Source organism: Phoenix dactylifera, chromosome 11 (assembly GCF_009389715.1).
Source record: "Phoenix dactylifera cultivar Barhee BC4 chromosome 11, palm_55x_up_171113_PBpolish2nd_filt_p, whole genome shotgun sequence".
NCBI lineage: Eukaryota > Viridiplantae > Streptophyta > Magnoliopsida > Arecales > Arecaceae > Phoenix > Phoenix dactylifera.
In genome coordinates, this window is record NC_052402.1 from 6,262,207 (window position 1) to 6,290,017 (window position 27,811).

Below are 27,811 nucleotides of genomic sequence, written 5' to 3' on the forward strand. Positions count from 1 at the left end.
TAGATGGCAAACATTGCAAAGTAGATAAGAGCAACGATGAAACATGAATCTAGATACAATGAGCGCTTTATCCGATATACACTAATGTACAACAAAATCAACTTAACATGTACAGACAGTGAGATCAAGAAAAGTCGCCGCAACCCAGAAGCCACTCACACATGGGTGGAATTTGCTAGTATCATGGCAATCAGTGTTTGGATCCACACCAGCCACTGTAGGGGCGCAACTCAAGTCAGCTATATTGAATCAACAGGATATGCAAAAGAATTGCACAAATCGCATAGAGCCAGAGAAGCAAGTTGCTATCCCTCAGAAAGCTTCTGCAAAACCTTCCAGTATCTCAGACAAGATGGATTCAAATGTACTGCTTGAAGAACCCAATTCTTTGGGATTTGCATGGATTCTATGCCAGAATGTTGGCTGGAGCTTGCATTCAACTGCCTTGCAAGCAAGTACATTTGGAAATACAACTCAGCAGGCCTCATTTCTGTAAAATAGAGAACTAAATGAGCAAATGGCAACATAAAAATGGAGTTGACAGTAAAATTTGCACATCCAAGAAGCTATGTTCAAAACCTGCTGGCCAAGAGAACCATTCGACTCGAAGGTTCCTCTCCCACTTAGCTTTTGCACCAAGGCTAGCTTCTGCTTGAGCCAACAACAAGGAAACAATAGGTAAAGGAACAGGTGAGGTCTCCTGGGCCTTGGTGAGGCTGCTTACTGCACGGGATAAAAATTGAGGACCTGGTTGTTGCCTAGCAAGCTCCATGGAGACGGCACCTGTCAAAGAAACAAATAAAATCAATAAATATCTATTGAAAAGGTGGCATAAAAAAGGTAAACAAGGATTAACATGTGGAAGAGGAAAACTGAAAGTATAAGCACTCAGCAAGAGCAATTTACATGTGCATCCAGATCAAAATTTCATTAACCATGCTGCTTTTATCCTATAGAAGATCCATTTATCAGACCCAGTAGCTCATGTACAACTATCTGTTACAATAACATGCAATTTGCACCCCAAAGATGTAAATGAAACATGTTTTCTTGAAAAGACAGCTCACTTAATCACATCTTCCTTTGATGAGTAATATGTGTTCAAGCCCAGAGATCCTGAGCTGCTTTCATAAAGCAAACTAGAGTAAACCATCACTTGATCAGAAGTTTGAGCCATTATTTCTGCTTAAATTTTATCTGATCCCAAATTTCTGACCACATCATAAATTTGCTAAAACAACACAATGTCCAATCTTCATGCTTATTTCTTTTGAGCAATATCCAATGTTTATTGCTTTCTTTACAAACACTTAAACTTCAAAATACATCAGAGTACAAACAAATTAATGTATAAATGGAGTACCCTCTCAAAGAATGCTGGAAGACAGCAACACCATCACACAGGCCCCATATATTTGTAGTTTCACCCAGCTAGGAAAATGGACCAAAGAAAAGCATCATGCATATCCTAGCAGAAGAATTCATCCTAGCTTTATGTGCAGAGTGCAGACTAACTGTTCCATCATGTTTTTAAATATATCAAAGTTACTAGAACAAAGGAAACAGTAAAAGAAATAGCTTTCCTTAGTTGATAAATAATTATTCCGCAAGTAGGACTGCAAGTGGATTGAGTTGGAACGGGGATGGGCACAAAACCAAATCCAGTATATTTTTGAATCAGGTCAAAAAATTGAACCCAAATCTAATCGAATTCTCTTCAAGTTGGATCAGACCGAATTTGATATTAATTTTATCAATCCATGGGATTTTTTTGGACCAAAACAGGTCATAAATAATTCAAACATAAAATAAACATATATAAATTGGTTTTACCTACTCATATCATAAACATATTATGCAATAAAATAGTAGTAAACGATATGAAAACATAATTAGAAACACATTTAGCATATAATTTAATTGTAATCATATATATATAATCAACAACATAAATTATTGATAATCTCTTCAACTATATAAAATTAGCTTATTTTTCTAATTTTTCGATTCCAAAAATAACCTAATCACATGACCAAAAGAATTCTAATGTTGCTTGACTTTGAGATGGAAGAGTCCTAGGAATTCTACAATTCTATCATAATAGGAGTCCTATGTTTTCCAAAATTCAAATTATTAATAGTATTGTTGGTTTTAGATAAAAATATAATATAGCAAATAAATCTTAGTGTAAATTTTAAAATTATATTTGGGTCAGAAGCATATTATAGCAAAATTAAAAAAAATATTGGCACATAAAATCCTGGAAGAATTTCATGAAAAGGCATATTACTGTGTTATATCCATGCTTAGATTTTTCTAAACTTCAACTTATATCTAGAATTTTCAGGTGCCACATGCATCATAACTAGTATGATGAAAAGAACACTAATTTCTTATATTTAAGGAGGGTTTTTAAATACATAAGTATACTTGTATTCTATCGGTTTTTAAGGATCAAAATCCAATTCATTTCTGAAATGGGTCATGTTTTTGAATCCCAGCCTAGTCCATATAACTCTAGTTGGGGTTGGACCGGATTAATTTCAGATCAGTTCCAGATCGGAAGCAGGTCAATCCAATCCGCTTGCAGCCCTATCTGCAAGTCATAAATGGAGGTGTCACAGAAAAAATAAATATTCCATTACTTTTTGTTGCATAAACATATTGATCACCATGCAGGCATGCACAAATACAAGAATTTTCTATTCTCTTTTCATGGGGGACTCGGTTGGTGCTTATTAAAATTATTCCAGAAGGTGAAAATGTGAAACAGCATTATATATTCTACCATTTTCAACCTATTCACATGATAGGTGGAACAGCTCAAGCAGTAGCCTTGGATACTTTTATTACAACAAAAATGGAAAGTAAGGCAGACCATCTAGCATAACAAATGAATGCGAAGAAATTTTAGAAAGACAAAATGAGAATATAAGTACCATGAAAGAGTAAGAGGCAGCTCTCCGCATCTCCTATTGCACAGGCATGTGCTAAAGCTTGTTCCGCACGTAAGTAATCCTGATCCCATATAAAGGATTGAGCACAGGCTAAATAAAAGACAGCCTCCCATATATTTGAGGAAGCCCCTTTCCCTGTGGAGCACATATGAAAGTACATATCTATTGCATTTGAATTGTTTTGCAATTGGTATCTGGATTCAATATATTTTAGTGATATCCAACCAATTTGATTAAATGTCTTAATCTGCAAGCAATTCATGTACTCATTTTTAAGGTTCAAAAAATCCTCTCCTGCTGCATAAGCACGACACAATTGTAAGCGTGCAAAAAAGGGATCACTGTTGGGAGGAAGAATTCCTAATGCATCAGTAGCATGCTTGACACCACCATGATAGTCACCACACTGCAAACTGACCTCTGAAGCACAGAGCAGAAGCACAAACTTTTGATACTGATGTAGTTTATTTTCCTTCATATATATTTCTTTGGACAGAGCAACTAAAAGTAGACGTTTCAAAGTAGAACAGAGATGTTGAGGAAATTTTTCTTCACGAGCTTTTTGTAGAACATTAAGTACAAGAAGGTAGTGTGCATCCAAGTTCCACGGTTCTTGATGCAACCATCTGCATTGAGATGGTAGAGAATAAAAAGAAATGGCCAACATTAAATTAGCAAAGAAAACTATTAGCTAGAAAAGAAAAGGAACATAGAAAAGTACCTTTGCATACTGTGTATGACATTTGTTCCATGTGCAGGCTGGTCTTTGCAGGTTGGAAAAGAAAACTTTGGATTGTTGGAACAGCTAGCATAGCAAGCAACAACTGCAGCACCATGAATTTTATATGACAATTCTAATTCTTTCTTAACAATGTGTCCATTTGGTGTGGCAGTGCATCTAGCTGCTTTGTGGGAAGCCATCCAATCTCCACTGGATAGTAGAAGTGAACTAAGCTGGCTTCTGCCTCAAGCAACCAGAGAAAAGGGAGGAATGAGAAAGAGGCTAGAAATGAAGGGGAACTAAAGACAAAAATATCACTATACAGAGATCTGATGCAATTTGAAATATTTATGTTTAACGTCTCTCTGTTTAAGTCACCTTTTTCTTTGAAAGATGCTAAGGATGAAAATTGTAAAAGAAATTCTTTTCCTATCCCTGTTTTCTTGAATATTTAGCTCGCTTGTTTATGCTTTTTTTTTCCTTCTATGAAGTACTGAGATCTAAAATAAGAAAAGAAATTAACAGATCTACCAGCCATGGCTATGTTAATCAAAAACTATGCAATTCAGAGAAAAAGGATAAATTTGAAATTTACTGGTAAGGGGTGGACAGGGGGTCATCCCACCCCCCACCAAAAACCCTCCAAAAGAAAGGCGCCAAACTAAACTCCTGCTGAATAAAAGCCTGTCACTTTCTAAAAATCTTGGACCATATCCCACCGTAATAAATTTACATGACATTAGAAAAGAAAATTTTGGGCCTTTGGGAGTACCAAAATTTACCCCTACATTGCATGGGTATAGGTAAAGGTGTTGAGTAGTGGTGCATGTCCAGGTGCCACATCCTTGTTATCCTCAAACCTTACAATACAAGGACAACAAAAAAGGATCCAAAATTGGGTTTGTGGATGCAGACACATTGTCCATGACTAATCTTATAGAACTTGGCCTTCTTTAGTTTAACTTTTAGCCCTTAATTCTGCTTTATACACACTTGTGCCTTGCCTTGACTTACGCTTCTTGTGCACACACTTACATCAGGTTTATGCACACTTACATCAGGTTTATGCACATCCAGGGACTAAATGTTAAACAGCCAGCATGATAAGGAATCCAGGACAAAATATATCTAATGAACGGGTTCTGATCATAAAACGTCTAGTTCACCATGAGCGTGCCTCAGCAGGTAAGTGACCTGTGCCCTCCTCTCTCATGTCGACATAAGTACAATTGAGTAAGGTACGGAGTCTGGGCAATACATATTTTTCTTCCATTTTCCCATAAGTTTCTCTCTGACCAAATCTTATTAAAAGAATTTATTATAGTGGTCAACTTTATTATTATTTTGGAAAAATCTGCATTTTGTCCAACACAAATATCTATTTAAGTCACCTCTCTTTCTCTCTCCACATACATACATAATCAGGAGATCTCCCTAGTAAAACTGGGCTCCCAATTTTCATTCTTATTCACCTCTGCTCCTCCCCTTATAGCTCCCAACCCTCCCTCAGCATCTCATGTCCATCCCATGTTCCCCTATCCTCCCATCCATTGTTGCAGGCCCCCATATTTGACTTCTCTCTCCTCCCTTCTGATCTCTTCCTTGTATGCCCCATCCTCATTGAATTCTTACCTTACTCAATTCTTTAGTAAATTCAACAAAAAATAACACACTATACATTGTTTCTGCTTTCTGTATTTCTTCTATATCTCTAATAATTCTTGGTATACATATCACTATCATAATTTTCTGAGATTTATGATTTTCTTTATATGCAAATCATGCATTGCATTGCTTGTATAATAGGAAAGCATAAATAAAAGGAAAGAAACCTAAACTAACACTCCAATCTAAATGGTTTTACATCATTCGAGAATATGACTTCCACAACTCCAATCTAAATGGTAGTCAACATTTTGAGGGGCTTTTTCTTTCCAAAATGAAAGATATGCAAGGTTTGTCGAACCAGTACCATAGGTCATACCGATAGGTGATTGGTATACCAAAACAGGAAGAGCCGGAGAGGGAGAGGAAGAGAGAAAGAGAGTCCTTGTTGTCATGGAGGGGGGGAGGAGAGAGAGAGAAGGAAGGAGAAAAGGGGAGGACCAACAGAAACCCTAACCCTAGCGGAGCGAGAGAAACAGAGAGATAGAGAGGAGCGCCTAGCAGTGACGCTCGAGCAACATTGATCGAGTAGGGGGAAGGTGCTCCAAGCAATCACAAGCGCCGTGGGGGGAGGGCTCAAAAGATCGGGAGCCAAGGCGGGGAGGGAGGGGGCTTTTTATTGAGCCACATAGGGGAGTAATTGAACCACGCTTCTTTGAATCGGGGGGAGGGGGTCAATCAAATGGTGGAGCTAGTTTGGCCTATTTACCTAGCCGATAGGGTGAACGTCCCGGCTCCTCGTCGGTTCGATTCGGTGCATCCCGAACCGGACGATTTGGAGCGGTACGGCCAACCATGCTTGCTTTTAGCAATAAAAGAGTTTGGGATAAACATTTCATACTACATCTATTATAACAAGGATTCAAATCTCAAGAATTAATACTGCATCAATAGACAATATGACTTTGTTACAACTGGGCCGAAAAAAAATTAAACCAAGAAGCATGAGTTCAAGGGTCTATAAACCTAGATATGGACGAAATAATGCAATGCAATACAAGTCGGGTTCCCCCAATAACAGTGTGTATCAGCCCCTACCATAACATCTCATGGCCAATTGTACTATGGTGCCAATATTCACAAGATTGTAACCCTTCTTTGAATTATAAATATGTTCCCAAAGTCCTAATTTTTAGTCTGTAATCTAATTCATCGTACACATACACATAATCTTCATACAAATAAACAGAAAGGAAAATAAATGCTCGCCACCCTTCTTTCCAAATAACAATCCCCTTAACAACTCTCTCCAAAATCTCCAAGTCTCTTTAAATTAAAGGGAAAAAATTGAGCGTTAAGAATGATCTAGTCTCACCCTTAATGAGAACTAGTCCTTCTCTCTCATCTCAATCGATTATCTTGTTCTTGTTGGGTTTGTCCATTGATGCACATGACCCAAGTAATCATGATTATGAAATCAGGATGATGATGTCAAGTTTGCTTTTAAAACACAAAGATCTAAACAACAGACATAATCAGAAATAATTCCTTTGGTTCTCAATCTTTAGTCATCCTTCTTTTTCTTAGACATGATATGATAACATGTTTACTTTGTATAAATATATTACCGGTGCATATAATTAAGCTCTATCACTATCAGTTTGAGGAAAATACATAGAAATATGCTTGTTTTGGTATTTGTTTCCTGTTTTTATTATATTCAGCAAAACCAGAAAGGAACTTTACGACAATGTTTGGTAGCATGATATCAAACACCTGGGTAGCGATCCCTAACCCACATTTAATACGCAAATCTTATATTGCTAAAAACCCTGGTTCCGGTTTAAGTTTTGGAGATTAATAGATAAGTTGAGAAAAAAGTGAAAAAGAAAGAGAAAGAAAGAGCGTGGTAGACTTAAACGGAGGATTAGTATAGTTTCACACCCCCTCTCTGCCTCCTGCAGGTGAAGTAATATTAACCCTGTTACATGACTTTCTTAGCATTAACTATCATTTTAACCAAAAAAAAGTGACCTTGTTTGGGGGTCAGAGGGATGACCTGTTTCTAACCCTAGGGCAACCTAGAAGCAGTTGTAGCTTAAGGATTTTTCAACAATTCATGATTGCGACGTAATTATTAAGTACAAAAATAGAAAACCTTTTTTCGTGAATCATCAAGACTCGTTTTATGTATAACATGTGAATACAAAAGTGGGAAAATTGATAACCAATGAAAATAAAATATTTCAAATTAATATCCTAGGATTTGGTCAAAACTGCAATTGAGCTAAGATATGTTCCAACTATAGCGTATCTTAACTTTTCAGTTCATAGGGCCAAAATATGTATGGCATTTGATGGACCCTCCAAGGAAGAAATTCCTGGTTCCACTCTTGAAAAAGAAGGCAAGGTTAATATTCATACATGATGACCAAGCTATTATTATGCATGCTAATGCGTTGCACACATACTCCTAGAGAGAAAATAATATCATGTAACAATTTGAACCAAACTAAAACGAGTATGTTAAAGGTTAAACCAACTTGACTGCATATACTCGATAAAAAAAATGAGCCAAAAATAGAAGGATCTTTATATTTATAAATAAGTAGATCAAGTTATTACTCTAGGTTTGAGTAAACATAAGCATAACAAGATATTATTGTGATCACAATCAAGCATAACACAGTGGAGACTCCGACCATTGGAAAGAAATAGGTTTTCAAGTTCCACATGAAAATGCTAAATACTTCTTCCTAGAGCTATTTAACAAACAAGCCAACAAGCAGCTGCCATTCATCTCAAATTCAGTAAATAAGACGAACACGAGTCAAGATTTTAAGCTCAAAACACAAACAAGCTGAACATAAACTAGGTCTACTTCACTTTTATTTAGCTCAATTTGGCTCACAATAAAATATAATATAAGTATTAAAGTATACTATAAATTTATGATTTACCTATAAGAAAATCTTTTATCTCTATAAATCTACTTGACCAAAAATATTTCTTGATGTTTATAGAACTCAATAATAACACTTCTAATTTTGGCGGCTACACTTCTCTTGTTTCTCTCCCTTTGAGAAAAAGCATATATAGAAGCTTGAAATCAAGGAGTGAAATTATTAAAGAAACGAATATGCATAGTTAATAGAAGAGTGGATATCATGATTCCTCTTCTAGATCAACGATGGGAGATAATTAACAATGGGAGATCATGCAATGGTGACAAGACATGAAAGTACTCAGGTGCAAGACTACCTCTAGGCACCAGCTTTTACCTTAATCTCCTTAGTTCTTACCCTCTTTAGCACCCCTCTCCCTCAATCCTTCTTCCATCCACTGTCCTTCCCCCCTTTTCACTCTCTGTAATGATGATGACTTACAGATCTAACAGTAAATTGTTACCAGCACATCATCCTTAAAATGATTGATGTCCAAATCCAGCATTTTACTTAGCCCCAGCCCCTCCAGCATCACCATTTCTGTCTTTTGTTCCACCTCAAGCTTCTCCCTCACTCTATCTCACCCTATTTCCGCATAGAACTGGGCAGTTGCATGTCAGCCCCCTTCATATGTGTCTTAATCAATTGCCTGTTTACTATCACTGTCACCTTGCTGGCTTGTTTGCCCTTGCCCTTGTTCTCACCTCCTCTAAACTCCATGCAGGCCCAACCAACCTGAGTTTAAGATAGCTTGATTACACGAGCTGTGTGAGAGCCTGGTCCATTGACCGGCCCGCACATGATTTGGGCTGCAAGCCCTTGTGAGCAATGGCTCACACGGCCTGTGCACGTGGGAGCGGAAAAAATCGGACTCCAAACAGAAGTCCTTCCTACGATCCCACAGGAAGGAGAAGTCTAGGCGACCGAATCCTTCCATGTTTGAGCTGATTTTCATCTATAAAAGGATCTCTCCTCTACTTTTGCATCCACCTTAAAAGCTCCCATTAGAAGTATAGATCTCTTGTTATTCCATGGAGAATCTAGGAGATTTCACCGTCAATCCGGCCAAAAGAGCTCTCCGGAGCCAAGGCAAGGCCGCGACCTTCTTCCCCTCTGTCCTCTCTTTCTTCCACGGCCTCCAACCACCGTTGCAGACGAAAACGTTCACCAAAAATCAACCAAACTCCACTTCCCCTGTTTTCCAATTTGTTTCTCCCTTTTTCCTACCATCCCTGTCGTCGACGTTCATCGCCGAAGCCCTCGACCACTCTCCCATGTTGGTCCCTGGCCGAAGCCAGACCCCCAGCCACCAGCAAGCGAGTTGAGTCCGAGAATCGCTGAACCAAGAAACTCCCCTGTTCGGCCCTATTTGGATTGATTTTTACCTACCGGCCACCACCACCGACTTCCCTCCACCGCCTCCGACTGCCACCTCACTGGATAACCACGGCAACCGCCGAAGTCCACCCCCCCTTTCTTTCCCTGTTCTACCAAAGAGAAGAAGAAAGAAAGAAGAGAGAGAGAGCCCACCACTTTCTCTCTCTACTTTTCCTCTCTTTTTCTCTCTCTAGGAGACCTATGGATCCCAATACAAGGTCCTGTCAACTTGATCTATGAACCTGAGTTGATCCCTAAAAAGAGGCCCTAAACTGCCTTGGTGCTCGGGCCGCCTACTGGACCGATCACCCCGGCCATGTTAAGTGTTCCTGAAATCATCTAATGATGAACCCTATTGAACGATCTTGACCCTAATCGAGTTCATGCCCCATGATTCATTGACTGAGTTGTTTAAATCTGACCCGTCCGGAGCCGCCATACTCTGTCACCTGACCAACTGACTCCTTTCCTCATTATTTTAATCATATTAAAATTATCGAGCAGAAATTAATTTTGCTTTTAATATTTTTAATAGGGTTAACTGATTTGTCTAGTAAAGTTTGACGGTCGGGCGAAAGAAGTAAGTACATCTTACCCTCCTTATTTATTTTTCAAATTATCATATTTTTTCTGCATAAGATTTGCTTGTGGAAATATTATATTTTTCTTAAAATTATAGATCAACATATGTGTTATAAAAATCATGCTTTATAATGAAAAATATTTTCATGAATGTTTTAATGAAATAGCTTTTTTATAAAATATGAGTTTGATCATGCCATTTACTATTTTTCATCTATATATGTGTATGTTTTAAGAAAAAGATATAACTATTTGAAAGGTTCTCGGATAGCTATGTATAATCCTGAGAATTGAAAAAGATCCCAAAGCAGATAAGACAAAGTGGATAAATTGTCTTGGAAGCTGTATAATAAAATTAGAGAAAAACACCTCACAAAGGTAGAATATGTATATATGTGTATATGTACAAGCAAGGTTCGCCGTACCGGTACCGAACCCCGTACCGTTGCCGCATTAGTATAGGCGTACCGAGTATCGGTACGGTACAGTATGCGGTACGCCAGGCATACCGACATTGGCGTACCGATACCGGTATCCATCGGTACGGGTACGGTACGCCCGGTACCGACCGGTACCGATCGGTACAGCATACCATGTGTACAAGTATATGGTATATATGTACATATGCGCATATGTATATATGTGTGTATATGTGTCTCTGTGGGAGTGTGTGCATGTCTATCATCGATCATTACCTTATTAAACTACTGTTGGGATACAAATGAAGAGCTTTTCTCAGGTAATCCACCCCACCGTCAATATCCAAATTTTGTTTTAATCCATGGCCGATCTGAAAATGGAGGAAAAATGAATTCCAGAATATTAGCGACTATTGAAAATGAAAACAATGTCTCCAGGGACATAGTTTAAAATTTTGGCTTCGAAAGAAAAATCTTACCATTTTGCTGATAGCAATTATGGAGTAAATCTCAGTGACCACATCACGAGATTTAACATTTTGAGGACTTGGAAGAAGCAGCTGCAACTGATTGCTTGGGTCTAGAGCATTCAGCGCAGAGAGCGTAAACATCATTCTTGTACTTTGTAAAAGTTCAGGAGGAAATTTTTGAATGGTTGCAACTGCAGAATCCCTTCCTGAAATTCTGTATATCAAACTGCATATCAACCCCAGCGCAGCAGCTGCACATGTTTGCTTCATGGTTGAGACACTTTGAGCCAAATTTCTTGCCATGGAGAGAGCTTGGTCATACTGTCCAATTTTCCACAATGCAACAGCATAGATTTGCAAGCCCTTGCTATCAAACAAACCTTCAGAGATCAGAAAGATGTAATTTGTTAGAAAAACAAACAAAACATCTGGAATTTTTTTCATCAAGGTTCATGCTAAAACGGTCCACTTTGGTACTTATGACATATTCTTTGTTCCTTTTTCTAACGTGGATCTACATCTGAGCCGCTAGAAAGAGTCAAACTTATAAATCAGATAATTGAAACATGCTTTATAATATTTCTGCATTGAAAAAAGAAGACATTCATTAAAAAAAAAAACAGAAGAAGGACAAGGACTCCAAAAATCCTGAAGGTTCATTGGATATACCTTCTTTCTTCAAATAATCACACATTTCTGCAGCATTATTTGCATGTCCTGCCTGCAATGAAATAGAACTGTTTAGTTACAAATGCAACATTTAGAAGAATGTGCATATCCATGAATTTATGCATGATTAGTGCATATGCGCTCAGAGAGAAAAAAGGAAGATAGAGCATGCGGTGTGGCCAGAAGAAAGGGTTCTTTCATCAATGTGCTTCCTTAGAGATAACGGGATCATAGAAAGTTATCAACTCAATTACCCATAAATACTCGACCTTAATGAGTGCTCTGGCAAGATTAACTGACACATCAGCAATATGAGATCTCAGGTCTGCCACTGAATTGTGCTCCATATGCAAAGCACATCGGGCTTGCTGATAGGCAGTGATCGCAGACTGGTAATCTGATCGTGCTTCACATAGCAAGCCATTTAAATTATGTGCCTCAGGAGAGTAAGGCGCTCGCTGAATAGCCTGGCGTATGGCTCCAAATACCTTCAAAAGCATGTGGTTTTTTGTGTTAAATTGAATATAAACAAAGAAAACAGGTAAGTACCATATCAGCAAACCAAGTGTGGCAGCATGGAAAGTTAAGGCATGACAAGATTACTCCAAGAAATGCTTGAAGCCGGGAGAAAGGACTTCGACTTCCAAAATAGATCAAGTGTGACAACATGGAAAGTTGAGGCATGATAAGATTACTCCAAAAATGCTTGAATACAGGAGAGAGGACTTCAATTTTCAAAATAGGTCACAGTAAGCAATACTTAAAACTTCTTCCTTTCTGTATCACATATGCAATCACAAAATCAAAGTCAGCTTATCACTAAAAGGTAGGCTAAGTTCTTTTGATTCTCATATTTAAACACGGAGCAAAGAGACCAGAACAATAACCTAGAATTGACTTCCATATATGGGAAAGTAACCCAAGCTACCTAAGTTTTTCTAGTATATGACGCCAAATATTGTCACAAAGGAAACAAATGCTTTCCAAAGTCCAATCTTTGCAATTGGTATTTGGTGAGGATTCAACAACAAAAACGCTGCATAAACTTGATGTTGTATTGTCAGAAGCCTCCCAGATAGGAGCACCTAGAAGATTTAATAAACCATCATCTGACAAGCATCGATAGAAGGATAATTACTAACGGTATTACATTAGTACCACTGAGAATCTGCTTTTTTTCTAAAATATCATCAATCCAATAATTTCTCAAGGACAGGACCTTCTGTCCATGGCCGAGAAGTATTTGATCAAGTTCTTGACACCTTAAGCTGTTGAACAGTCAAGTGGCTCTAAAACACTCTACACCATTTATGGGGTTAAGCAAGCATGTCTTAAGACTTACAAACAAAACATGTTCAAAAAATTTGTGCATTAATTACCTGATCCTTCCAATAAATTAAGATTACTGAAACTTAGTTTCTAGCTGGGCAGCAATTCTAAATCATTGATTTTCTGAAGTTGCAATAGAAAACAATTTTCTTTTAGAGGATAAATCAAACATATATGACATGATCCAACGCAACAATACGTTATAATTGCACAGGATTCTGATTAGGTGCAAATAGAGTTTTGATGTATCATAATACACATCTGGACAATTTTTTTCTTAGTATACTCTCAAACCTATATCTCCTCTAGCGTCAAAATAAAAAATACAATCCATAAACCAAAGAGAAGGGTGTGAATATCATCATCTGCAAAGGGCAAGATAAACATCAGCATACTAATGTTGAATTATTGTGCCAAAAGTATCTGGCACAATTGGATAAAAGATTTATTTGACAACTATGCAATCATATATATTTGTAAAAATACACATACCACGAAGATATCTAATAAACCATTGAATTATTATGCCAAAAGTACCTGGCAAAATTGGATAAAAGACTTATTTGACAACCATGCAATCATATATATTTGTAAAAATACACAAAGCACGAAGATATCTAATAAAGCATTCATTCTTAAGCAGTAAAAAAGAGATACATTGAGCTCCTCATCATGACCGCTCAAGACAGTAGACTAAGTAGCAAACAATCATGAGGACATGGTAATACAGAAATTTAGGAAGTATGTGTCCGAACTCTTTTAAGGTCTGAAGTTACATGTTTGACCAACAATTAAACCTCCCTAGGGCTTCCATTCTAGGTGTTATAAAAGCATGATCAGATTTTCACAGGTCCATTAGCACTCTCAGTATCAATCAAACTCACTTCTTTGAGCCTCATATGACATCTTCCCTAAAAGACACTAGGTGAGCATTATCTGGTTATCCATTTATGTTGTTCCTCACATTAAAAACAAATCTCCAAGAAAATAAATGGACTCAAATTTCGTAAAAGGATCCCATGTTTTTCTTAATGCTTAATTATGAAACATTGATCTAAAACAAAGACGTCACGTTGCACTGCTTCCTCTCCTTTTAACATAGTTAAGCACCTTGTGACGCAGAGTCAAACATATACAAAATAATGTTTTAAAATATAAAATCCAATTCAACATCCGTACCATAAAGACCTCTTGTTCAACTCAAAACAGCCTCAACCATTCATTTCTCAACATTACCAACAATTTTCTCATTTTCTAACTATAAGAAACATGTTAACTATCTTCTACTTTTTGTGTTATTTTGGTATATTTTTTGGAATAATAACAACAAATTGTCTTAAGCCTCATGGATGACCCTAGATAAATTTATAGTAGCAATGAAACAATGATTTGCATCAATCTGTGATATTGGTAGACACAGACATGGATGTCAAAATGGTGACACAGCTATGGATGTCAGACATGACAAATTCCCGAAATCGAAATATGGAGTAATATGGATTATAAATAAATATGCCTGGATAAGCACTTAATTATACCTTATATTCTTATCTAATCATGATATATGCATAAGGTACATAACCAGAATGATTAAATTGATTGAGTTCAGACAAGCTTTTATCCTAATTAGAAGATAAAATATAAATAGTAAATCAACATTGGCCACAATTTTTAGAAGAAAGCTGTTTCGTAAGTATCCATATATATAAATCAGGAACAGATACAGGACATGCTAGAGTGCAAAGAAGTGCTTTGAAAAGAATGAGGATGTCAGTGCAAATAGGAAAAATGTGCCAATGTAACTATATATTGTAAACATAGATACATAAAAGAATTTAAGTAGAAACTGCAATGTATCGGCAAGGTACCGGTAGCACTATACTCTTAAATACCAATCCATACCAAAAATGGTACATCACCTCATTAGTGTTGTGCTGGCACCAAGAGACGTGTTATTGTTTACCAGTTTGGTATCGTACTATACTTGTATGTATCATACCAGTAAGGTGCCGGTTTTGATACTTCAACCCTCAGATCGATATATTTTGTAGTAAGTTTTCATCTCTATAGGTGAAATTGTTGATTGATTCTGAGTTTTTTTTAAAAAAAAAAAAAGTTTACATGGATTCAAACAATAACAAAGCAACAAATAGCATTACATAAGTAAATAGGTTATTCATGATAGCTGGATGTTACAACATTATATGTCGAAGCAGGTAGGAAGCATCAAGAGCGGGTTTCGAAGCGAGAGCAAGATTCCAAAGTGCAACCACAATCTCTCAGCAACAGTTTCTCACTATTATGGGTAAGAATTTCACAAGATCAACCTTTTTATGCAATTTTTGCAAGAGATCACTGTCTAAGCTCCAGAACTTTTGAGAGAAATGTGTGAGATGAACTACTAATTCAATTTCTGCATCTTTAATCAATATACCTCAACAATGATTATACTTTTAGTAGTCCCCTCACATTAACAACAAATCTAGACTATTTACATGCCTAATCAAATGTCTCCTATGCCACCAATATGACATTGATACACACTAAACAACATTGTTACACAGACACGCATGGTATGCAGTACCGGTCGGTACCGAGCATATCGTACCAGTGCCGGTGGGTACCAGCACCGGTACGCTAGTGTCAGTATGCTTGGCATACCGCGTACCATACCGTACCGATACTTAGTACGCCTATGCTAGTGTGGTACCGACATGGGGTCCGGTACCGGTACAGCGAACCTTGCAGACACGCATGACCTAAGTTGCAGATGTAAGCTGATATGCTAGCCATGGCTGCAGCAGAAATTCTCCAATCTATCCAATATAACTTTCACATGGTGAATTCAACCTAATTAGATTGGATGAGCAAGCTTATTTAACTGAATTGCAGTTCTGCAAGAAGCAAGGAAAACTTCAACAAATTAAAACATCAGCACTTAGCCAACAAACAAAGAGTCATACCTTAGGAGATAGTAGTTGACCAGAAGGAATTGCAAGTGCTCCAAGACCAACTTGAAATTTTGGGAGCTGCATGCAGCCAAATTCCAAACATGAAACAGACAAACTGGAAGACTTGAGCAGTGAACTGAAAGTACAGAAACTAGAAGTACATAACCAAACTATCCAAAAAAAGGAATAATGAATCTGACATCATAGCCCGAATAAATTTATATACAGTTGTTCTGAACATTATTCTACCCATATAGAAAGCAATGTTACTGTATCAGCTGCACTTTACCAAAGACAATAGTTCATGTAACAATTTATCTCGATACACTGTTTGGATTTCTCTGCAAAGATTTGGATTTCTTTGCAAAGAAATTAAATCCATCATGCATAAAAATTTATATTGGATTAGCCAAAAAAAAGTATCTCGAGAATAGGGTATGAAAATTGATGACAGCAAACACTTTTTGCCAAAACATTTTACAGTTCATTCTATCTATATGCTCCACCAAAAAAATCAACTGAAACGACCTATTCCCTTAAAATTTTAACTTATCAATTTCTTAGGAATCTTCTCTTAACAAAACCTCAACAATGTTAATTACTGTGAGTTGGAAAATTTGTATAGAAAAGAGAATGCATCAAGGTTGGACTTTAACCTACAGAAAAAAAAAAAACATAAGAGCAACTGGAAGATATTTCTAAATGAACCATGTAAAATTGAGTTCTATAAAAGAGAAAATTGAGTTTACATAGAAAGAGTATGTAAATAATTCAGAAATTGACTAATCTAATACAGCAATAGCTGAAGATGAGTTTGTGTAGGAAGATGAATGCTGCTTAGCTGACTAAAGGTGGAAGGAATAGGGGAAGCAATAAGTAAAAATTTTAAACAATCTATTTTGGCAATTGCAAGTTAGTTAATATGAAAAAAGATAGATGCAAATGGACATCCAATGAAAGGAGAGCTGATGAGAAATTGCAAAATATGCAGCATTGAAAAAGGAATATGGAGCATTAGGCTGGAGGCATAATCTGATAAGGAATGAAAGTTCTACAGGCAGAGAGGCTTGCAAGTACAATTGTTCAAGCTGAACAAGTAGCATAGGCCCTGCCTCTGACTGAGAGAGTATAATGACCCAAGACCTCACCCAAAAGGGCTAGCAAGAAGTTGTAATTTCGGGTTTTTATTCCTGCTTAAATACTCGACCTCCCCAACGCACAACCAATGTAGTGAGTAATCACATGGCCACACAAGTCCTGACATACAACCCCTGCACAATCAAAAATACCATGATCGGCTTGTGGTAGTCCTAGAAGGCCCGACGTTGAAATGCCCCCAACCACAAATGGGATGTGATTTACCATTTGTAACAACTTAAGACCTGAACCAAAAGAGCTAGCCGGAAGTTGTACTTTGGATCCTTGGCCCTACTTAAGTATCCAAGACCCCCCCAATGCAAAACCAATGGAGAACTAAACATAAGCCTGCAGAAGTCATCACGATTAAGCTAAATAAAATTATATATTGATGGCATCTTATACTAGGTTGGAAGATGAAGTAAAAGATGAATATGGTTTCCCTATGCGTATTTTTATAGGTTAAGTTCGAGCTTCAAAATCACAGACCATGAAGACAAGCAATCATCAAGGGCCTACAGCTGGCAATTTACGCAGGTCTAGGTAGACAAGAAATTATGGTGGAAGCTGATTGCTTGGCATTAATAAGGATGTTAGTCAGAGTGGGGCATTCCATTGTAATATGAAGGAGTATGTAGATAAGTCAAAACATTAGGAGCAAGATTTGTTAATTTTCTTTCCATGCACAATTTTAGAGAAGCCAATCAAGCTGATGGTTGGGTTGCAAACCTAGGGAAATTAATATATGATTTTTTTTGTTTTTTTTTTTTTGTGGGAGGGGGGGTGCAGGGGGAGGCATGTGAGCTTAGCTCCTTAAATAGGAGAAAAACTTGTATTCCAATCTTTGATAAACATTAATAAAATTTCTTTTTTAACCATAAAAAATATGCACTTTCAACATAATCTAAAATACCTGCTTTAATTTTAATTATTTGTATTCTTTAAGGTTTTTCTATTTTTTATTCTCTTGGGCTAAGATCCTAAAAGTCCAAATGAGATTGCTGAAATTTTTGAAAAAGGAAGTCAGCTGGTTAGGTAGAAACCAAAATGGAGACAACCTTAAACCTTAAGCCTAGATCCATTCAAATCAAGGTTCACCAAACTAATACCGAGGCATGTATCGGCCAGTGACTGGTTTGGTATCCGTACATGCCACTCCGGGGTGTTCAGAAACATGGAGGGAGGGGAAAAGGGAGGAGAGAGAGAAAGAGAGAGAGGAAGGGAGAGGGAGAGAGAGGAGGGAGGAAGGGAGGAAGGGGGAGACGAAAGGGGAGACTTACCAGCAAGGGCTTTGCGTCGGAGAAAGGGAATAATCAAGCAGAGAGAGAGAGAGAGAGAGAGAGAGAGAGCAAAGGAGAGAGCCTCAAAGGCTTACTAGCAAGGTTTTCACATTGAAGAGGGTTGCCTTGAACTTGAAGGCTTCATGCCATCCGGTGGAGAGAGAGAGGGGGGAGGGGGGAGAGAGAGAGAAAGAGAGACTTATCAGCAAGGGTTGCAGTCGAAAAGGGGGGATTGTCTGGTGAGGAGAGAGAGAGCGAAGAAGAGAACCTTGAAGGCTGTCAAATCGTCAAACCATGGTGAGGGAAGAGTTTATATCAGTAAACTAAGTGATATGGCTGAACCATTCCAACTTGGTGTCGGTTAAGTTTAGTACAGGCTGAACCGCCCAGTCATGTAAATTCAGCAATCACTGATCCAGATGCCACAATGTGAGACATAATTTCCCATTATGCAATAGAATTAAGAAATGTGCATCCACATAGTCAGTTTTGTTGATGGCACTCTTGGACTCAACAGATGTAACATGTGCACAGAACTTGGAAAAGCTACTAATCAGAAACTAGAGAACAACATTTGTAACAAAATGAGAGTACTTACAGGCAGTATCTGCACAGCACGAAGGCAGTTTTCATAAGCCTCGGATTGTGAGCTAAAATTTAAAATAAATCATTTGCCAAGAATTTAATCAGATAAATAATATATTCTGGAAAAGCATAGATTTCTGACTTTTCAAAAATAATGAAAATTTTACCTGCCATGAGAGTCAACTGAAATGCCAGCCCATGGTAATGCTAGTGAAGGATCAATGCTTCTAGCATGATCAAATGCTTTCCTTGCCAATTGTTTTTCGCCTAATTTTCTATAGAGCTGCACAATAATTAAATCAGATTTCTCACAGACAATAAAACAAAGAAGTTATGATCATTACCTTCCCCAGGTATGCCCATGCTGCAGAAAGAGACATATCCAGCTGCAATCCTCGAATAAGAGCATGCTGCTTCAATGCATGATTTGTAGACAAACAACCCAATATAACCCAGAAGTCCTTGTTACTTCCCTCGAGAATCAGCGCACCTAATGACATCCTCTCTGCTAGTTGCCTGATCAATATAAAGTTAAATTTGAGGAAAAAATGAGATAATTTTCTAATAATTGCTAGAAGAAAAATCCTACCAAGCATCCATGTCTGATGTGTCTTTCTCTTCCAGGGAGGAAATGAGATCCACAGAGATTGCAATATCAGCATAGATATTGGCCTGCCACGGGCTTAAGTGTAGAGCCCGTTGGTATGATTGCTTAGCAGCATTTGCAGCCAAAAGGCATGTCTTCTTCCAATCAACGATGGAGGCTTTAAAGGCTTCCGCATCAAATTCACTACTATTCCTTCTATCTTCCCATGGAAAGCATTTTGCATACGTGATCTGATATTTATACAAAAGAAACTTCTAAACAGGTGTTGTTTTAATGTTTAAACAATTAAAAACAACTGACTCAAACTTCAGCTTGCAAGATATAGCTCATTCTACGAAGTGGTGCATGAACTCAGAGAATGTCTCATTGCATATTCCACATTTTATTACAAGAAAGAAAAAGGAGAAAAAAAAAACTGTTGATGGGATGATCTTGAGGATCCCAATCTCAACAAGCAAACTGTAGCTAGCCAGCACACCTCCTACACGTCTTCCGTGTAGAGGCATTCAACAGAGAATAAGTTAAAAAAATAGACAATCAAAAGGCAACACATAGATATGAAGTATAATTTTGTTGGGTGCAACACCATCTAGAAAGTCTTGAAAATGCAATTTATCTGTAATCTAATTTTGAAGATAACCAGACAGTTACATTTAATTATGAAATACGACAATGATAGGATAAGGGGGCGAACTTCTTTTGCAACGGACAAAGGCTAACTCCATTTAACATGTATATTCTGCTGATCCTTTCCCTCTAAAGCAACGAAGCCTACATCTTGATTAGTTCTTCGACCTCCATGAATGAACTGGACGAATTCAATATAGTAAGCAACATCCCTAACTTTGGACAGCGGAACCACAAAAGAGAATTCCATCCACAACTTCTATCCAACATGACCATGTAAGCAAGTATTAGAATGCTGCAATGGGATTGATGGCATCATATGAATAGTTATGATGAGCCTAAAGCATCACATATATGATGGAATTTGGTGTGAACACACAAAAAGAAAACCATAAACAATTCACAGAACACAGCTATGATACTCCATAACTCTTAACACCCTTTTCCAACTTACTAGTAATCAGAGAACAAATGTTCATAGGAAAAAACCATAGGTACATGACAATGAATTATTCTGAAGTAGTCCGTTGAGGGCAATTTAGGAACTACAAGGCTTTTCTGACATGTTAGGAAGTATTTAGGTCTACATCCTTGCTAATCATTTGTATCTTACACAAGGTTTTTTAGCACCAGTACATACAAGTGTACTGTAGCAGACTGAAAGGGAACTAGTACTTAGGCCATGTTTAGGGGAGCTGTTGGCAGTAAAACTGTTAGAAGTAGAGCTGTTGGAAGTAAAGCTGTTATAAAAAGTTGTTTACTGTTTGGTAACTACATTTGTAAAATGCTGTGGTACTTTAACATATGTTTGGTAAATAAACTGAGAAAGTACTTTTGCATGACAAAATTACCATAAAGGATATTGCATAGTATTATACAACAAAACATAATAAAACATAACATATATTAATACATAATATAGTATAATATTATTGTAATATAAAATAATATTATTATAATATAGCATAATAATAATATAATTATTAGAGTAAATTAATTTTTGATAACATAACGTAATTTTAAATTATTTAACATAACATATTAATGTATTATGATATAATGTAATATATATTATATTTATAGTATAATACAATAATAAAGGTATAAAATATTATAATTATTAGTATAAATTAATTTTTCATAATATAATATAATATTAAATTATTTAAAATAACATATTAATGTATTATGATATAATATAATATGATATTATATTTATAGTATAGTACAATAATAAAGGTATAAAATATTATAATTATTAGTATAAATTAATTTTCCATAATATAACATAATATTAAATTATTTAAAATAACAAATTAATGTATTATGATATAATATAATATGATATTATATTTATAGTATAGTACAATAATAAAGGTATAAAATATTATAATTATTAGTATAAATTAATTTTCCATAATAAAGGGACAAAATATGTAATTATTATATTTTAATATGAGCATTTTTGTCAAAAATACAGCTTTCCAACAAAGCTGAAAACAGCATTTTCGGAAAGCTCCAATTTTCGGAAAGCTCCAAATTGGAGCTTTCCCTCAAAAGCTGTTTTCACCTTTCCGAAAAAGCTGAAACAGCTTTCCGAAAATTTTACCAAACACCATTTTTTATCTAAAAGTACTTTTGGAGGGCCAGAAAGTACTTTTTGGCCCTCCAAAAGCTCCCCCAAACAGGGCCTTAGTATGCTCCCCATACCAACACTAGCTAGCAGACCAATTCCATACAGACACTCGGTATAGCAGTCAAGTTCTAGTGTGGTTACCCGGACCAATACTTTAAACTTTGATCTTACATAACTTCACTTGTCTAGATATCATATTTTCAACCAAATTCATCAGCTATCATACATGCACCCAGAACTTTCTAGTCATCAAGTCAGGAGATACTTATGGCAGTTTAATATTTGTATCACATCTTACATGTCCCTCCTTATAATCAGCTTAATATCTTACCTAAAATGATGGTCCTTGGAGTAATGTAACTAGTAATTATCATTTTATATTTATGGCTAATAACTTATTGCAATAATCTCACTGTTTCTACAATTTCATGTGCTTCACAAATACTTAGTCTTCAATCTAAGTATTGAAGTGTGACTACCATCAGTGCTTATAACTTGTTAAATTTCTCCATAAATTGTTGGTGTCTTAACTCTACATGGGTCATACATGAAAATGCTACGATCATTAATTGAACACAACTTTCATGCTTATCTCAGAAACAGGTGACTATTATCTCATGCATGTGAGATAGATGATGATCCGAAAAGTTCTCCCTCAGTTTGTCTCCTACAAAGAGCAAGTTGCAGATATCTAAAACTAGTATAATTAAGACACAACTTTGTATAACAAAATTTCAGTTAGTTCCACTCCTAGCTTAAGTGAGTGAACATTCCAATGTAGGACATATCTGTCAAGATTTAACAAAATTGTTCATTTGTGAGTAAATCATGCAATAATCATAATCCAGGTGAACGTGGTGTTTTAAGTTTTAACAGATGTGTATATGTTGTAGAGATTCCCTTTCAATAATTATATATAGAGCAGTCTTCTACTAAATACACATCTTATGACTCTCCCTCTCTCTAGTCCCTACTGTACAAGAGGAAGGAAATGAAAGGAAGTACATCTCACAAAAATGGCAGAGCCTTTATCAGTTTCCACTAGTAGAATTGAAATTTTACTTGAGGATGCTTCCTTCACCTTAGACATAGAGCCTTTTTAGAATAGTAATAATAATAAACATAGAGTGTCCCAGTTATAATGGCAAACAACAGCAGAAACATGTCCTCCCTCTCACATTATATATGGCAGAGGTGGTGCAACTTATCAACTTGTTTTGTTTCTACTTCTCCCTACCCTATTGATCCCAAACAACACATTGATTTGTTGCAATGAGAGTAGAAAGAACTGTACAATCAGAATGAATTTTGTTTTCAGTGTTGAGTTATTAGATGGTTTGCCTTAATGGACCATACCGCCAGCTACCCAACAAAACTGTACTGCACCAACAGCAAATTGACACTTGGTACGAGGGGCATACAGGGTATCAGTGCCAAGAACCAACCCGTATACCAGCATGGTACGAGTATTGGTACCAAAACCAGTATTATGAAGGATAATTAGAAAGACAAGTAAGTCATATCAGATTTTAGTATTTGCAATAAATGAAAGTTCATCACATGCATGGTGCATAAAAGGTAGAGTGTGCACCCCAGATATGCAAGATTAACATGTAAAGTGTTCAAAATAGTGAATGTGAGTAAAGGAAACAAGATGCAGCCCACAAACCAGAGAAAGAATTTCCAAGCTAAGTATCTAGATAAAATAGGGTATGTAAAGTTGCAATAATTAGTTGCCATCGTTACAAGTATTTAAAGTCATGTTAATCCCAGCTGAGATGTGGGGATGACAAGTTGCAACTATAAGTTGCCTCTATGACTAGAATTAACAAGTCATATTTAAGCCTCTAAAGTAACATCAGTGTATGCATAAGTTTCGGAACCAAGAAGGAATTATCAAAGAGATTAACTTCAGAATGGAAAGCTGCAATAAGCAACATTTCCAGCACATACCTGGATATCCCCATGCAATTTCCAAGAAGAAGATATATTTCCTGATAAACGGATACTCGCTTCTGCAACTTCTGATGCTTCCTACACTCTCGAAGGGTTTATCAAGTTACATCATGTAAACTGTTATAATAAAAGTAATGGCATAGGCTTGACAGCATGTTAACAACTAACCAATAACAGAGAAGCACCCCAACCAAATGCTCCAGAATTTATGCAATCATTCGACCACGCAAGCAGCCCAGAAGCAAGTCCAAAGTGTGCGGATACATTATGAGGTGTTATTTCTAAAGCATGCCGAAATTGCTCAACTCCCTATAAAATATTATATCAGGATAAAACATTGTTAGTGCAGGTATCTGAAGTTCTACATTATATGAAACTCGGACAATGCAAGAAAGAGCATAACACAAAATGCAACATGTTAAAACCTGCTTTATGGAAGAAAATTACATAAACCAAAATAGATTTCCTCAATCCACAAAATTTAAAAAAAATCCACAGATCATATTTTGTAATAGGAGCAAAAAATAATAATCCATGGTCAGGAGTCTCAGACAAGGCCCTTTAAAGGCAAGCGTAAGTTTTAAATAAAAGGAGCAAGAAAAATAGAATGAAACAGATGAAATGACCATTTAAAAAAAATCAACTCGAAGACCAGGGAATGCTCATATATATTTTCTCAAAATAAAGAGTTTCAGGAGAACTTATATGTAGAAAAATAGTTTTGTCAAATATATTCTATAGGAAACGCACCTGCCCATGACTAAATCTTGCCCAAATAGCTTTGTAAAGTTCAAAACAGAAAATATGAATCTCAATTTTGTCAAAGAAACTAAGATATGAAGGAGAAAAGGTCTTACTTTTCTAAATGAACCAAGCATAAGCTGAATGTTCCCACTTTCTATCAGTGCAAATACTCTTGAGTCATCCAATTCAATGACTCGTCCGTAAGACTGTTAAGAGAAACAAAATCAGCACGAATCAGAATACAAGTTAAGAAATAAAAATACATGGGCACTAGTAAGAGCTATCATCAGGAACTGATCAAACTCAACCCCTCAATTTCTCAACTGTGCTCTGTAGTCTCAGTAAGTTTGAGATTCCAAGCACACCTAAACTACTTCAAACACTGAACTTAAAAAAATGAAAAAAGGAAAGGACAGAACAAAAGCCAGTCAAATTATTCTGCTGATTTGTTCTTCAAAGCTTGAGTTTCAATGGATACTTTTTGCAGTAAAGCAACTACATGATATTTTGACAAAAGCATTAATTGTAAAGTGAGAAAGATAATATCCTCCAATAATTGACTCAATGTCAACCAGCCTCCTTACCTTTTAATAAGTATATTTGTTTTATTAGGAACCACAATATCCTTCTCAAACTGCATAAGATACTCCAGAGAACGAAAAGCCTCACAGGCCAGGGAACTAATCCCAGGCAGATACAATTTTTAAAGGAAACTAATTTAGTATCCATCTGTAAAAATCATTTAAGAATATAGTCAAACAAGCTAGTATAGTTTCCATGGAAATTGACTTGCTACTTGAGTAAAGGATTTCTTTATAATTGAAAAGGCCACTGACATGTTTTTCTTTTTATAGTCTCACCCTTGTATAATAAGAAAGGCTTTGTAGCAACCCTTTGTCAAAGTCCGATTTGCTTTGCTTGTCTAGTTACACCCTTCTGTAAATGCAGCTCTCTCCATATTCACTATCCAATCAACAACTAAGAAGAAAGGAGACTGATACATAAACTAACATACGGAGTACACTTATCAAATCAGATCTGATCATCAAATGCTCCTCCTGAACACACCGCATACATATCCACTCCAAAATATCCCAATTAATTGGATTCCAACTATCCATTAAATGCTTCTTTCTCTTCAATAAAGCGTGCATTCATAACTAGCTTGAAGGGGAAAAGAAGCTGATGCACTAAGTGAACTTGAACAACATTAAGTTGAAAACTTTATATCCATATCATATAATGTCCATTAACACAGTTCACCTGTCAGAAGTACCTAAACAGCAACCATTCTACAAATTCATTTTTCTTGTTTTTCTATTTGGTCTTTCATACCTCAGCAACTGCAGGTCCTGTATTTTATTAGCAATTTAACTACCAAACAGAAAACTTAGAAGTTGCCGACAATGGTTGAAGAATCAATATGGCTAGACTTTCACCATTTTTGTAAAGCCATTGCTATGCATATCTTTTTCAAGCATATTGCAGACTAGTACTATAAAGTTGTCTGTCAGAAATCTACTAGGTAAGCAATTAAATTAATCACTTCAAGAACTTTAAACGACCTACAAAAATAGAAACAGGTCAAAACATGGTACAGAAAAACATGAAATCCTATCTGATGGATTTGGTTGCAGTTAGACACCTTATGTTATTGAGAAAAATGTGTTTTTAGGAAATAATATCATAACAACTACCATAAATGGTAAAGCCAGACATTTGTCTAGACAATAGCAGAATGATACCTTTATCGCTGCAGTAAACATGCCCAAGCATTGGTATGCAAGACCAAGTGCCTGTAATCATACAATTTGTGAGTTTAGGAACATATTGAACCAAACAAAACGACAATAAAACAACTAGTAAGACCAATACAACACGTACTTCCCACAAATCGGCGCATGCTGGATATCCCCGTATTGCATGCTGAAGGTTTTGTACTGCCTCTGACCATTTCTTTTGATGGACCTGAAAAAAATTACACGACCATAATGTATTAGACCGACAAAATTTCTTTATATGGTAAATAAGAAATTTAGTAAAATAAATTGTAAATCTGTAAACAACAAGTTGCGTGAGAGGCCCTCTCACAGGAAGGGTGTTTTACATTGCACTCCAGTGGGAACTGGAAGTCCTCTATGGGTCTACTTTCAAGGTGCATATAGCTTTTTTTCCTTGACTATATAATGGAAATGCAAGCAGGAAAAAAAAGGACAGTAACACCACCAACAAACCAATGATACGAATTGAATGACCACATAATAAAATGAAAGGAAAATGAAACCAATGATCAATATATATGAGGACCTGCAGGTATCCTAATCTCCTGTACGCCCAAAAAGCTCTCGGGGACTTCCCAGATGCCTCTTTACACAAAGCAATCTCCAAACTTTCCTTTCCTTCTTCATCCAACGAATCACACAGCCCTTCCTGAAGGCACAAAAAAAAAATCAACAGCAGCCATTTAAAGCACAAAACCACCAAAAGGCGCTAGCTTTAACTCAATTTCTTGAAACGAAAACTCTGATTCACTCACACCGGCTTCAAAATCATCGGGATTCAGGGTCACAGCCCTCTGGTAGCACTTGGAAGCCCTCTGTGCGTCTGCCGAGACCTGGCTGTAGTAGTGCCCTAGGAACCGAAACGCGGCACCTTCACTGGGGTTCAGCTTCGCACAGGCCAAGAAATGCTCAGCTGCCTTCTCCTTGTATTTCTTCGATTCCTCTCCATCTATTCTTTCCCACTTTTTCCACAAGAAGAGACCCTGAAAAAAAAAACAAAAAATCCATAAAATTCACCAAAAAGAGATAAACGATAGGCAAGAGAGAGAGAGGAGGAGGAGGAGGAGGAGGGATTGAGGACTACGAGATTGTAGTGGTGGGTGGGGTTGTTCGGATCGTCGTTTAGGGTTTGCTGCAGTTGCCGAAAGATACTCTCTTCCATCTGCGAGAAAAGAGAGGAAACGAGGGTTAGAGAAGTCTAGCGAATCGGAGATAAGAGAGAAGGACTGGGAAAGATTGGGTTGCGAATCGAAGAGGACCGGCTGGGGTATCTGGGCGGCGTCGCCGAGAGGGAAGAGGAAACCGCGGGATCGGAAAAGAAAGAGTGGAGGGAAAAAAAATTACGAAAAGGGGAAAGGATCGGCTTGGAGACAGGGAGGAGCGAATTTAGTTGATTTGTACGCTCCTGATTTGGTTTTCTACTGTTGATAGGT

General features: G+C 36.8%; 1 protein-coding gene across 2 annotated transcripts; it reads right to left on the bottom strand.

Annotated features, from left to right (window-relative positions):
- LOC103713882 (tetratricopeptide repeat protein SKI3) lies at positions 1-27,785 on the bottom strand. Of its 2 annotated transcripts, none has more exons than XM_008800934.4 (22): positions 27,638-27,785; positions 27,463-27,540; positions 27,134-27,361; positions 26,905-27,027; positions 26,482-26,565; positions 26,343-26,393; positions 24,711-24,803; positions 24,022-24,162; positions 23,851-23,931; positions 19,617-19,864; positions 19,372-19,543; positions 19,195-19,310; positions 19,041-19,092; positions 16,038-16,103; positions 12,015-12,233; positions 11,746-11,797; positions 11,086-11,456; positions 10,883-10,977; positions 3,679-3,918; positions 2,940-3,583; positions 580-783; positions 1-490 (listed from the first exon to the last, which is right to left on the bottom strand). In XM_008800934.4, exons 2-22 carry the CDS (start codon positions 27,538-27,540, stop codon positions 306-308), a joined length of 3,543 nt encoding a protein of 1,180 aa, XP_008799156.2. In that variant the 5' UTR covers positions 27,638-27,785; the 3' UTR covers positions 1-305. The 2 variants fall into 2 exon arrangements, with proteins under 2 accessions (XP_008799156.2, XP_026663030.2); XM_026807229.2 differs by having other exon boundaries at positions 12,000-12,233.
- Between the last annotated feature and the right edge of the window lie 26 nt (positions 27,786-27,811).